Here is a 14,510-nt window from a genome sequence, read left to right as displayed (position 1 = left end):
TGGGCCGTTTTGTTATCATGAAACTGTGCTAAAACAGTTTCTGATAACAGTGCCTCTTTGTATGCACGGCCTTTGTAGTGCACAGATTATTTATTGCCGCGCTGAGAGCTGCACTGTAACACATCTGATAATTTAAACAATGCAGTGTCTTTAAGCGCATTTTAAATCCCCGGCACACCCGCAACCTTTGACACACATAGCTTTGAGCCATGGCAAATTCGGAGCGCAGGCCCCATGTGCTGCACCCAACACAACATTAAAACAGACAAACATCCCATTAAGCGACCAATGACAGCACATCCTCGCGCAGAGATGCTGCGAGGGATGAAGAGGGGGGAGGAGGAGGAGGAGGAGGAAGAGGAGGAGAAGGGGGCGCTTTTGGTGGGTGGGACAAATGAGCGCTATAGAAAGGGGGATGCTGCAGCCCCGTCCCCCTCATATCTCACTCCACCCAGCCCGAGAATAAAAACCACCGGTGACGTGCGCGCAGGGAAGCACCCAGCAGTATGTGCGCGCCCACGGGAGGGGCCGATAGAAAATGGCGAGTCTGTGCAAAAGGCAGCAATGCACGATAGAGAGGCGCGGCTTTCGGCAGGAACTTGACTCTTGGAGGCACAAACTCATTCACTGTGTAGGTAAGCCCTCTTGGCATTGTGTGTGTGAGAGTGTGTGTCGTGGTCCGGGCGGCCGGGGGCTGCCGGTTCCCGTGCCTGCGTTTGGTTTGTGTTTTGGAGTGGAAGCAGCCGCGGCTGTAACGTCCACTGGAAAACCTGTAGGCTCTCGTGAAGCTGTCATTTTCTGTTACGCACGGCGGTTGCCTGGCGCTGCCTGCCTCCCACCGGACGTATCCAAAAATATTCAGCTCCAAGTTGTTGGTCTCACGACGGGGCACGTCGCCAGGTGTGTCACCTGCACACGCTGTGTTGGTGACCTGTCTGACTTTTAGAGTTTTGTTATATTCGGAGGGTCAGCGGTCGGGGGCCGCGGGGCTGTTTTTTTATATACATTATTCTATGGCTGTTTGTTTATTGTAAGCAGGACAGGTCACGTGTGCAGATGGAGCTGCGCGTCAGCCAATCAGCTTCCCCGCTATAGGCTGGCCCGTGCCCGCGTGCGCGCCGCCGGGTTGAGTTTTTTGGTCGGGAGGGCGGTGCGCGCTCTCAGTCTCCAAACATGACGCCCTCCTCCCCCCTCCACTTCCCTGGAAATCGGCTTTTGGGAACGCGCATTGCTGCATTGGGGGAAATGTCAGTGGAAATAATTTTGTGTTTTAGGGGAAGGTACAGGCGGGGGGTCGACGGGGCGGAAAGCCGCGGTGCTCGCCTGGAAACCGGACTCGGTACTTGTTGAAACGCGGCTCTTGGATGAGGTGGGAAACTCTGCGGTTGAGATTTGTCCGGCACAGTTTGCATTAAGACATGTTTCTGACACATACATATACATAAACGTGTATATATTTATCTGAAATCTGACAGCTCGTCTCCGGTGCTGCGGGGGGTGAGAACAGCAGTGACAGGCGTCCGTCTTGTTGAAGAACGGATACGGAATCAGTTCTTAACCGTCGCTGCGTATCTCATTGTCGGCATTTATTTTGGATTTTCTCTTCCATACATCTCTCCCACCCCCTCCCCTCCTCGTCTTCCTCCTCCTCCACCCCCAGTCCTCCATTTCTGGTGTATTTCATTAGCTCCGTTTAATCCGGTTACACTGACCTATCCCGATGTTATGGTAAGATTATCATCCACTCTTCGCCTCTGATCTCCTAACCTCCCCGGGCTTCCTCGGCGCTCTGTCCGGCTCCTAATCTGGCTTTTATCGGCGGCGTAAAGCAGCGCCGCAGCAGCGTCGGGGTGTTGCGGCTCGATTTTGGATGCACTTGTGCGTCCAGATGTTGAGCGCTGACCTGTCACCCACTTACCCATCCGAGCGCTTTATAATAACTCACATGGCCTGATTCCGGGCAGGCTAGCGGGGCTTTTTAGTAAGAAAACCTCCTAATGAGGAGATGCAGTGTTGAATTAAAAGGTTGGGTAATCTCTGACCTCCGGTTGGTGTGATCAGCATCCAGCCATAAGGAATCGCAGCCAGGCTGTGTCAACAAAACGCTTTTTCCTCCCTCATTTGTCCCGCATCAGTGTGATCATTTTATCGGACAAAAAAGCAAGTGTTTTTACTCATTAGCTGTGAGCTTTAACCTATTTTCCAACGACGACAGCACTCCCTGCTTTGTGGCCTGCTTTTGCCTACATTTATAGCCTAATTAGTTGTAATGATTTAGTGGGTCACTGGGTTTGAGTTAAAACCGGTGCAGGATTGTGTGTCGGTCCCTCCCTAAAAGTGCAGCACATTTTAGAGGGTTTCGGGTTCTGCGTAATGAAAAGGAGCTGCATGTAAAGCTGCCAGAAACACTGCAGGTATCTTATTTATATGTGCGATACTGTAAGTCCCAATAGGAATGATGATAATAAAGTCGAACGAGAGCCTATAAGCATGATAAATACTCTGTAAGCTCACCACAGTGCAGGCCGAGTCCACACAGTAATATGACGGTGATACCACAGGGGGAAAGCAGCGTAATGAACTCACAGTTGGATATTACAGCTTACTGTAGCTCTGTATGGGATGATGTGTGTGTGTCAGTTCCCCATTTTTCTTCCTTTCTGGCTGTTAACGTTGGTTTATTTGAGTTTTAGAGCCGAGCGCGACAGCAGCTCTCGGCGCTCGGACTGAAGTCTGACATGTTTATTTGTTTGAAGGCTAATCAGCTGTGGAAGCTTGAGAAACTGGAACATCATGAGACATGTGTGTCCTCTGACCAGCCGGAGAAGTTGCTTCCCAAAGTGTGCAGGATGCAGTGTGTTAAAGTGTTGCAGTTAGTTTAGTTTTGCTGTTAATTAATTTTGGGCCATCGGTCACCCTGCAGGGTTTTGGATTTTCGAGAAATGTGAAAATGATTCCCTCAGTGTAGCCGTTTATCCTTTGGATGATAAAATGCTTCGTCGTGTTTTTGTCTTCCAACAGCCCAAAGTGCAAACAGAAGAAGCGTCCTTCGAACTGAGACACCCCAACTGTGGAATGTTTGGCATTTTTGCATGAAAAGTGACTGAGAGGGTCCTTAAAAACGGGCTAATCAATGAACCGACTAATATTTTCAGCTCTGGATACGATGAAAGACCTTGAAATCAGATCTTGATTTCCAGTGTTGCAGGGCAGCAGGGCTTTGGCGCAGAAGACAACGACATGAGAAGAGATTAAAAAAAACAACCCAATTTTTATTTTTTTCCACAATTATGTGTGAAAATTAAATCACATTATGTTGTGAGTCATACCTTTCACAAGAGCCTTGTTATTAAGGACGAGGTGGTCATTATGTTGGAAACAAGTTGGTCTAAGAAGGTCAGTTATAGCCAAGGCGACGTTTTACTGTATATCACAGTTCACAGTGATGTCAACGGATGCAGCTTGTCGACACGGCCAGCATCATCTCCTTGGCCCTTGATTCACTGATAATAAAGAAGGGCCTATATGCCATAGAAAGGTTAACATTATTAGTTGGTAGCAATTACAGCTCAACTGCTGATTCCTTTGGCACATATTCTGGGTAAGAGAGTGCAGCTAATTTGATTGCTGAAAGGTTGTGGCGGAGCTGCAGAGAGACAGACTGTGGGGGAGAGAGAGGGGGGGAGACGGGGGAGAAGGTGTGAGTCTGAGTGGCAGATTGCTTTTTTACCTCCAACACTTCTCACAGGTACAGCTAGCTTCTCCCCGACAGCAGCGACCAGCAGTCTTTAGACTCGACGCGTCAAACGGCGACAGTCCGATGGTGGACCATGAGACAACTTTACCGTCCTGTTCCCGTGGACACACATAAAACGGCTTTACAGCTCGTCTGACGTAATCCACATGTTAGAAACTTTTCCAGGGTTTCAAGTTTCAAAGTCCCAAACCCGAACATGTAGGAGACTAAAGAAACGTTCACACCTGGAAAAGAGAAGTTTGGTCATCAGGATTGGCTGTAAATCAGCATGCCGACTGTGTTCATCACTATCGCTTGATTGGTTGTGTCGGCCCCTTAAGGTTGAGGTTACTTTATTGCCTCCCATGGGAGAAACTTGTCTTGTATTAAAGGGCGCCGCGGCAACAAAGAGCACAAGTAATAAGATCACATGTGCTAACGTTAGCCTGAGATAAAAACACCACCGAGCTAACGGGTCACATCATCGTTCAGAACTTTCCTTCAGCTTTTGGCTTCATTTCCTTTTGTTTTCTGCAGATTAATGAACGAGACGGAAACGATGGTGCTCGTTCTGCGATTTGACGGCCCTGATGTCTCCTGCTGTTCCTCACATTTAAATTCAGATCAACCATTTTGCTTTAGCGTGACATTAAGTGGAAAGAGCTTCCTGGTTTCTCCTGGCGATACATCCCTCTATCTGTTTATCTAGTCCCTCGATCCAGTGTACTCGCAGTCAAATCCCCGTCTTATCGAGTCAACAAAACCCCTCCATCCCAGCACCACCGGCACCCCCAGCGCGCCTCCCTCTCCGAGCGGACGGCTTTTATTTCAGTAATGGACAGATGGACGCCCCGAGAGATCTGCCTGCTGCTTTCTCATCTTGCTAATTCTTTTCATGGGCTTCTTGAAGAGGAAAACAAAACATGGCACATTTATCAGGAGCTGGTGGGGAAAGTGGCAGCGGTCCACCCGTTCGACTGGTCCGGGTGCCAGCGCTGTAAATCTCTGCGTCCCCTCTTCGTTACATATGCATGTGTGGAGCTATCTCGGGGGCCGATCCATGCCAACCAGGAGCCCCGTGGGAGGAGGGCTGCTCCCTTTGGGTGTGTGTTCGGGGGGGCTGACTGCAATCTGTGGAAGAGCAAAATACACCAGTGGCACCATGTGAATGTTGACAGAAGGTGTGTGTGTGTGTGAGAACCTTTATTTGTCCAGAAAACGTCCACCCAGCGCTGCGCTCTTTTCGGCGACGTCCTGACTGACGAACGTTCATCCAAACTGCTGTCGTTGTGGTTGCACCTTCGGCTTCTTTTATCCTCCGCAGCCCGACTTTGTTGCTCAGGAGCAAAACCATTTCAACTGGTTTTTGCGCGCTGAGGAGAAGCTACTCAGATGTTAGAAAACGGAGCTGTTTTTGATTTAAAGAAGCAGACGCGACAGCTTTTAAGGGACAAACCATTTTTGAGTCCCCTGAGAGGAGACTGCTGTCATTCTTTGTTTTTTATGTTTAATCGTTTTAAAAGCTGCTTCTTTGTATTTTGTTTTGCGTGTGTTTTGCAGTTTTCCTCCCCTGAGATCCTTTTGGTGTATCTGATGAGAAAACTTCTCGTTGTTATTTTCGTCAGAGCATCTTCAAGAGAAATGCATTAAAAAAGTATTGAGAACCACGTTAAGAGTTTGCTGTTGAAGTCAGTAAGCGGAGTTGAGGATTTATATGAAACTCACTGACTTTCAGATTGACTGCAGTTTGTCCCAAAACTGAATTAAACTCGATTGTCTTCTGTTGGTTTCATTTGGAGTCCACAGTCCAGCTCCTCATGGCCTCACAAATCAGAACTTCTTCCCTTCACTCAGCAACCAAAGTCCTCCCATTTCCTTAAACTACACTTTGTGCACAGCGTCCCTGACACAACTCAAAATTTACATAAGCGTTCCATTGTGTGTGTGTGTGTGTGTGTGTGTTTCTTTTGTTTTGTGAGCCACCTGACCTCCCTGTTGCAGTTCTTTGGACACTGATGCCATGTGGGTTCATGCACTGCATAGTATGGGGTTTGTGTTTGGAGTGCACACACACACACACACACACACACACACACACACACACACACACACACTGCTGAGAGGTGTCAGGGCTTTAGAGCTGCAGGAATGTTTACTTGGTCCCGCCTTCAGTGAATTCCTCCCGGTTCTTCAATAATGGCTGCTTTTGTGTGGAAGGTCATATTTGAGCAATTTGCTTTCCATAGTATGTGATCAATGGTGTGTGTGTGTGTGTGTGTGTGTGTGTGTGTGTGTGTGCGCGCTCCTGTACTTCTTTGTGACGATCGGGTTTTAGACCTCGAGGACGTTTTTGGAAGCTGGAGCCTCATGTCAGCCATGCAGCTGTGATGACTGCGTGTTGGGAAAGTCTTTTTATTTCAATAAAAAACAAAAACCCTCTGCGTCTCCCAGAGAATTCAGAATTAATGGAATTAAAGTAAAAGTGTGTGTCGCTCACACTGTCATTAACAATTAATTAATACTAAGTAGCACTCTGGCGTTCCTGAACAAGAAGAACCGGCTAATGAGATAATAATGGAGCTGAACAGTCGGTTAAGCAGTGTTAAGCTGTCATGGTTCAGAGTTAAAGGGGCAGTCCGTGGAAAACCACCCGTCTGCTCACAGCCATTCGAGGTGTAATCAGCAGCTCCGTCATTTGAGCGAATGGCTGACGTGAAATGATTCCTACACGAGCTCCTCCAGTGATGCATCGACGATAACGGACCCGAACCGCCGCCATCGGTCAGCTGGTCGATGAGGCTGCTGTTCGTACCTATTGGGTCCACGGTTTGAGTCTGTTTTCACACCAGAATTTTTCAAGCTGCTTTTCACGCTAAAGAAGAATCAGGAAGAACAAGAAATCTCAGGTCACGTTGATCCTTCAGCGTCTTTTTAAATTCATCACACGTGTTAATCTTCCTCAGCTGACCTCAGACACACAAAACAGACACACAACAGAAACTGCCAAAATAATGACTTTTGCTGTTGGGCCACAGTGTGTTCAGTCACTGAGTACTGTTACATGTCACCAAGTACCACCGTGTACTCTTGTGTTCACTCCAGACATGACAGATTCAGACATTCAGTCTGATGCTGATGAAATGGAAGACTGGGAACATTTATTTTCAGAAAAAAAAAAAAAAAAGATTTTTTAAAAATCTTTTGATGAATGTTATTGTAGATATGAGATGGGGGAGAATCTGAGTCGACTAATTAAACCTTCACTTCTGATAACGACATGACAGTAATGAGAGTAACCCTCATCTAAAATGAGATTTAATGAGATTAAAGAGAGTTTTGCTAATCAGGGGCTGGTGTGGCTCCAGGGGATTTTTAAACAAAGGTAACACTTTTTTTGTCTTTACTTTTCTTGGCTGTGGCCTGACTTGTAATTGACTAGAGCACATTTTATTAGAGGAAATACGGTAACAATAAAAACATGGGCTTAAAAACACCGTAAAACTATGATAAGAATAAACAAAAGACACTATAAAATTTAATGAAAACAAATGAAAAATCTGCAAAACACAGGAAGAAAGAGCCTTGAAAATGTGTGTGTGTGTGTGTGTGTGTGTGTGTGTGTGGTCGTTTATTGTTCACATTGTGGGGATTTGCCTTCCTTATGGGCACAAAGGGAAGTGCCCATAACCTAAATCAGTAAGTGAAAGGCTGTAGACCTAAAGGTACCTAAAGGTTTCAGTGAAGGTCAGGGTTTGGCCAGTCGTGGTTCTGGTTCGGGTGTGTCTTTTGGATGAAATGAATGTCACTGTGTTAAATGCTAATCTGCGCTTGTTTGCTTAGAGGCTCCGCACCCTGTGGGCATGGCATTCTGCCAGGCTGCCGCCGCCGCTGCCCACAGGTGCACCCTGGGAATTGTAGTCCCTCAAAGGACAGAACACGAGCCAGATGTGGGAGCTGGAAGAACAGAGAGGGACGGGGACGGGGGTTGCTTTTATACAACAAACCCTGCGAGGACACATGAAGGATGAGGTCTGCACAACAAGTGGTGCGGAAACAAAGGGCAGTCATTTGCAATTCAAACAACAGATGAGACTTCATTATGATTTGGCCTTCGACGAGGGAGGACACGTGGAGTCGCAGGTAAACGCTCGAGTGCCGCCTCACGGACAGGACAGTCGAGAACATTTAAAGCACCGAGACACTGAATTGTAGATGAATTTAAGAAAATAAACAATCTTTATAGAATGAGATTAACCTCAAACCAACTGAACATACGGACCCTCAGAGCAATCGGCTGCACTGATTGTTCAGATCTTCTGTGCTGTCGGGTTGAACGTGTGTGTGAGGCCTCCAGGTTTTAGAGTCTGTAGCTTCTCTGCAGCAACATCCGTATTTGAAGCTTTGTGGTCCACCACAAGCTCACTGGTTTGGATGAAACTGAGCTTCAGGCGATGAAGTCCCCTGTCAGTCTCTACGTCTGTTCCACGAGTCTGGACCGACGTGGGCGGAGGCAGATGCAGCAGGGAGGACCTGACCATCCGGTAGCACAGAAGTCTGATCTCAGCTGTGATCGATCACGACACCGGATCACTTCCTGTCCACCCGCTGCAGTTCTCCGCGGAGAAGGAGAATCCGCTAAATGTCTCAGAGTGTTCAGTTAAACATCAAAACTAGTGTGACAAGACTGGAAGAGGAAGTCGAGATCTGAAACTCTGATCTCACCGTTTCAGTTGGCTTTTATCGCTGTGAGCCTTTTGTTCTGGCGTGTTTTGGTCTTCCTCCGCCTGACAACCTGTCAGGCCAAACACAGACAGGAAGCAGACTGAAGACAGACTGGAAACTCCTCACAGTGTGATGATCACTGCAGTGGATGGAAGTGAGCTCACTCTCTTTAGCTGATCCCCCCCTCCTTTATATCTGCGATGCATTTGGACAGCCTCACTCACAGCTTCGTTTGTTTTCTGCCTGCACAGCTCACTTCCCTTTTCCCTCTCTGTGGTTAATGTTCTCTGCAGAAACACTTGACCGACACTTTGTGAGCGAGCCGCAGTCTTTGCTGTGTCACAACGTGCTCGTTTTGCATGGCGATCGCCGATCACAACATCACAACAGCTGCAGAGGGGGTCTGGGCGAAGTCGGGTCTTCTCGACCTCCTTGTGGTCGTCAGGACGAAGGCCACACGGTCGGAGAGAAATGGACGTAGTGCATGTTATTCTTCTATTAGCAGCACAGTTAAAGGTTTTCTGGTCGGGTGGATGTTGGTCAAACGATCAGCTGATTGGCGCGGACGTTCGTGGTCGTGAAAGGATTTCGAAAAGAAATTTTTCTTCTGCCACCATCAGGCCAAAACTCGTGTTTACCTTATGGTCATAACACACAGGTTATCAGTGTGATTATTGGTGTGAATATTCATGATCCCTTACAGCATAAAGCCTCATCTGAAGGGATGGCGAGCGAACAGCGTATCATGTCATGAATTTTAAGCTTTCGTGTGTCGTTTAACACGATCTGCGTTGTCTCGTTTTGGCCTGCAGCGTGATGGCTGTTTGGTAAACTCGCTCTTCATTTAAAAAAGAAAAAAGAAAGAAATCGCTTTTTTTTTTCACCTGAAAGAAATTGTAATAAATTAACTCGTCTGAGAAACTAATCTGGGCAAATTATATGAAGGCGTATCTGTTTTCTAAATCTCTCTGCAGTAATTTCCTGTTAATTGTATGATACATCTGTGAGCTAAAACTGGTTGAAAATTTAATGGAAAAAATGCTTGTAAACACACAAGCTGTTTTGATTTTAATGAATCCCTGGCTTTTCATCTGGCTTCAGTCCTGACAGCACAGCGGTGAGGAAAGCAACAACATTAGGTTTTATTCATTTTATCCTGAACTTGTGTCTCCACCAGCAGCTGGTGGGGCTTTAGGTTGGTGTTTAGAACAAACGAGAGGAAGCATGAAGCAGCAATCGGCTATTTAGAATTAAAAAGGGTCACATCAAGGGAGCGTTTGAATTTGAAGCTGACAGTCTGGTGATCGAGGTCAGACATTAATGGCAGCTTGGGGGCAAAAAGCCTTTTTAAAATTCATAAAACAACAAAGTCATTAAATAATAAATGGACACAAAATGCCCCTGACACTTTAAAGGAAAAAAAAAAAAAAGCTTGGTTTGTTTTTCATATTTTATTAGTGTGTTGACACACTCGAATGCAGCCGTCGTCCCCTTTGGGCCACTGTAGGTGATTCACGGCAGCCAATGGGTAAAAATAATTGAACAGTTTTTAATCAGAAATCCAATGAGTTCACAGCCTGAAGGAAATGGCACCATGCAGCCAGCAGTGGAGGAACAAACCAACTCTGCACAACATAATGTAGATAATAAAACAGCTAAAAGACTCGGGATTGGAGGGACAGGGTCTAACTCAAGAGTGGAGGAAGTGGGGCATTGGGTGGGGACTATTTTCACCGGCGGATTAATCCACGTTTGGTCGCACAGAGGAAGATCAACACCATACTTCTTAGTGGGATCAGTTCAGTGTTGGTCCTTTCGTTGGCTTTGATGAGAAAAAGTCAAATCAGCAGAATTATCCTGTAAAAGTTCAAAGGCGAAACCGCATTTCCAAGAATAAGTTTCAGAATAAGTTTAAGCAAACCAGTTGTGTATTTCCACCTCAGTTTCCCGTGTGAATCTAGAGATGACACCGACACCGACCCAACATGTTTCTGTCTGGTTAGCTAAATTAAGCAGATGAAAGTAGGTGCAACAGCTTTGGTTCAAAGTGACATTGACTGACATCCTGTGGGCTTCGCTGAAGCCACTGATGAGCAGGTTTTCTCTCCGAGACTCGAGCCATTTCTTCAGCACCGCCCACAGCCCACCTTAACTCCCACCTTACCTTCAGGTTCTTTGTCTGCAGACCTGCAGCCTGTCATTCACCCCGCCCCCCCCGCAGACTGCCTGCTGCTCTCACAGTTTGTACAACACGTAGGCGAGCACGGCCGCGTACTTTCTGCTCCTGTATTATCCGAGTTTGTGATACGCTCGTTGTACTCTGCTCGTTGTTGATAAATCACGGAGGGCTTTTGGCTGAAGAGAAGCCAAAGAAATCCTCCGCCGCTGTCTTTTGTGCCGTCTGGAGTCTTCACCTTGAGGCTGTGGAGAGACTACATCAAACATAATGACCCCCAGTTTGTGCTGAGAATGAGAAGAGTAACCTTTTGTTCACAGCTGCCGTTTCCCAGCGTGCACTCGATGTTTCTCGCGGGCTCAATAGTGACCGCAGTGAATGTGTTCTTGAAGCCGCTCGGCGCACCGTTACAGCGCCATAAAAACGTCATTTTGACAAGAGCAGTATTTCAGAAATGGAGATTTTCTGAGTGGATTCGCTTTGTTTTGAAGATCTAAACGATTAGGCCTCCGCTATACGTTTCGTTGTGTATTTACATTGTCCTGAACGCTTCCAACAGTGTCCCACACAAATCAAGTTCACGTCCTGTCAGAGTGAGGAAGGAAGTTGGCAATCGTGACTTAACGTCCATGAACATTTGTGTCGTGTCAGATTTTCATCTGCAGTGGCGGTTGTTGAACAATGTAGACAACAGCTCCCGTGACCCCACGCTGCTCACGGCTTTAGTTTTTGTTTTTACTGAGAACATACAGACTGCGTGTTTCTCTGTCGTCCACCACGAGCTCTGATTTAGAAAGGTGGTTAGTCGTCAAACCTGGCAACCCTCACAGATGATTGATGGCTACGCGCTGCAGAGGGACAGCAAAATTATTTAATGCACCTGAACGCTCACAAGCCTCTGCATCTGGCTTGTGCCCAACACTGTAGTGCGCTCACACACACACACACACACACACACACACACACACACACAGCCTGACTGTAGAGGCTGGGAGTCGGGCAGGATGAGTGGAGGTGACAGGGCCAGCTGTGCTGTGTGAGGGCCGGGCTGGCTGGCAGAGCTGGGGGCTCTCAGCTCTCCTCCGTGTGTGACCGTGTCACCCTCAGTTAAGTGTCAAGCCCACCAGGCTGCCACACACACACACACACACACACACACACACACACACACGCTGCAGTAAAACTGAAGGTCAAGCAACAAACGCCGCTCTGCCGCCGCTGTTTCCGTCAGGAGAAATGTCACTTGTATTTTTATCTCCTCCTCTCTGTGCTGCGTCCTCTCGTCTTCTCTTTATTCTTATTTGTCCCTTTTTTAAATTCTTTTTACTTCTTAATCGTCGCATCTTTTTTGTCAACTTTTTCTCTCCCTGAATGTTTTTTGATCCGCCTTGCTTTTCTTCTCGTCCTCCCCCATTTGTCTTTTCCTCCCCCCTCCTCCTCTCAGTCAGTGTTTTCCCCTCATGTTGTCGTCTTCAGTGTTTTCTCTTCCACGTCCACACTGACTTTTATTCCGCCTTCTGTATTGTGAGATTTTATCCACAGATTATGTCACGGCTTTCTGCTTGTTTTCCCCCGTCAAAGCCTGATCTAAAGGCGTCGGTCCGCCGCCGTGTGCTCGTTGAAGGATCTCTCAGTTATTTTTTTCATTTCCTTTCTGCCAAGAGGCACTTATATTCAGCAACTTTTTATTCTGGTAGATTTTCTACCACCCACACTCGTGCTGAGTGTGTTGCAGTGGGAGCTGTAGACATTTTCGTCTCAGACTTAATTGAGGTGTAGGCTGGTCGGGTTTTTTTTCCTCCATATTTTCTGTCTGTTTTTTTCCCAAATGTGTCGATGTCGGTCGTCACGATTTAAAAGCTTTTCTTCCTCTTGCTGTAACTTCTTATGCGTGTGTGCAGATTCCTGCAGCGGTTTGTTAGCATGTCTGTGCTCACAGACATGAAAAGGCTGCACAAGCAGGTGATTTCTTTATTTATTTGAGTAAAGCTGCACAGCACAGACAAAAAAAAATCAAAGTGCAATTTCTGCGTGTGTTCAATATTCTTATTGAGAGACAAACTGCGATCCGTGCGGACCAAATGGTTTTCAAAGTAATTGCTTTTTCAACGCTTAAAAAAAGGATTGCGTGGAAGAAATGAAATATCCCTTCTGATGTGACTCTAATTTGCAGTCATTTCGTACGCTTCACTCAAAAAGCAGCATGAAACACAATTCACGACAGGCTCGAGGACGTTGGACATTTCAGCAGCTTGGACAATGAAACAATGAGCGCACTGTGCCGCACGGCGAGGAGCCGAGTCCCGTTGTAATGGACGTTAGGGTCGACGCCAGGAGGACAAATTCTGTTCGGATCATCACGGAAGACAGAAGTGGTGGTCAAAAGAGGAGCAGGAAGGAGTGGCGACGTGGGTGGGGTTCTGTTTGGTGTGGAGGTGAACGTCAGCGAGGGCTCACCGGTCACTCCACGGATGGATGGATGGATGGGTGGATGCTCTCTTAGCTTCATCATCAGCTCAAATATTTTGTGTCGTTGAAACACCCTGACTGACGAGGAGAGACCGCGACTCCTGAGGAGAACCGTGGTGAGAAACTCCGAAACAGTCGCTTAAAATTCTGTTGAGTTTTAGAAGCTGAAGCTACGGCGGGTGGAGTATTTTAGAAGCATTCGGTCAGTCGAATCAAAAAGGAATTTAAAAAAATCCCAAATATCACATTTTGGATCATTTTCTTTAAAATGGAAAAGCCAATTGAAAAGCCAAACTTACAGAGTTTTGAGGCCAAAAGTATGTGGACACCTACACAGTGTAATCCATAAATGTGATTGTTAAACATCTCGCTGCGGGGCGCGTGAGGGTTTTGGGCAGGCCGGTCCAGGTCTTCCCCAGCAGAACGGAGCTAGCTTTGTGCTCGGGGGGCGGCTGGGGGTCCTCACGTTGCAACACAAAACCAGAAGCCCACTAAAGGATCATTTAATGTCGGAACAGTAAGTTTTAAACACAAAAGTGTCCACATAGTTTTGGCCATGTTGCTCGCTTCACGACCAGCCTGCTTGGTTTTAAACTTAATTATATTTTGATGCATAAAAATTATTGGGCACATTTTTTCCATTTTTTTCTTTTTCTTTTTTTGACATCCGACTGATTTGTAATTGTTTTGCTTGCTTACTTAAAAAGCTTCATTAAACGCATTCTCTCTGGTCATCGTTGCTACAACCGTTGTCACAGTTGTCGAACAATGAAAGCCCTGTGTTTGGCGCTGATGGGCCGAAGCCTGCATGAATCAGTGTAAGAGATCAGAACCACAAGGACGAACTCATGTGAGTCACATTAAAGAAGACAGGAGAGAAAAACTGCCGTATGAGACGGGTCATAACGTTAGCGTGTGCCACCATAACTTTGTTTCTGTGAGGAGACGTGACCACACAGCAGCCACGGAAAACACTTGTTCTCATTGACTCACAGGTTAAATCGTATCAGGATGTCAGTTGTATGATGGGCTCTTTAGTTTTTGAAAAAGGGAGGATTTGATGAAGCGGTTTTGAGAGGCTGCTGCTGCTGCATCGCGATCTTTGTACAAGATGTAGAGTTTCACAGCATTACACTTAACTGCACTTTTGTGATCGCTGACAGATATGAAGGTGGTCTCCACTTCCTCCCTTCATTCAAATTTGAAGCCAACATTTAGCGCTGCCATCTTCTGCTTCTGGTGACGTCATTTGGAGCCACAGTCTGTGCAGTAGCGATCGGGAGGTGGAGCCTCATTATTGAGTTCCCGCCCATACACCACTTGAACAAACATAGTTTATTTGACGTGTACTTTGAGTGTTTAGTTTGCCCCATGCGCCATCTGCTCTCATGGAGGGGGAGGAGTTTA

The 14,510-nt window shown here is 46.8% G+C and overlaps 1 protein-coding gene across 1 annotated transcript in view; it reads left to right on the top strand.

The window, feature by feature from the left end:
• The first annotated feature begins 289 nt into the window (after positions 1-289).
• The window catches only part of lcor (ligand dependent nuclear receptor corepressor), a 63,450-nt gene continuing 49,229 nt past the window's right edge, over positions 290-14,510 (top strand). The window contains exon 1 of the mRNA XM_046374278.1: positions 290-635. Within this exon, the coding sequence (XP_046230234.1) occupies positions 539-635 (97 nt within the window). The 5' untranslated portion in view covers positions 290-538. The remainder of the gene's footprint in view (positions 636-14,510) is intronic.

This window comes from Scatophagus argus, chromosome 2, assembly GCF_020382885.2.
Source record: "Scatophagus argus isolate fScaArg1 chromosome 2, fScaArg1.pri, whole genome shotgun sequence".
Lineage (NCBI taxonomy): Eukaryota > Metazoa > Chordata > Actinopteri > Scatophagidae > Scatophagus > Scatophagus argus.
Note: the sequence above shows the minus strand (reverse complement) of the source record. Positions and strands in the feature narration are given on the sequence as shown.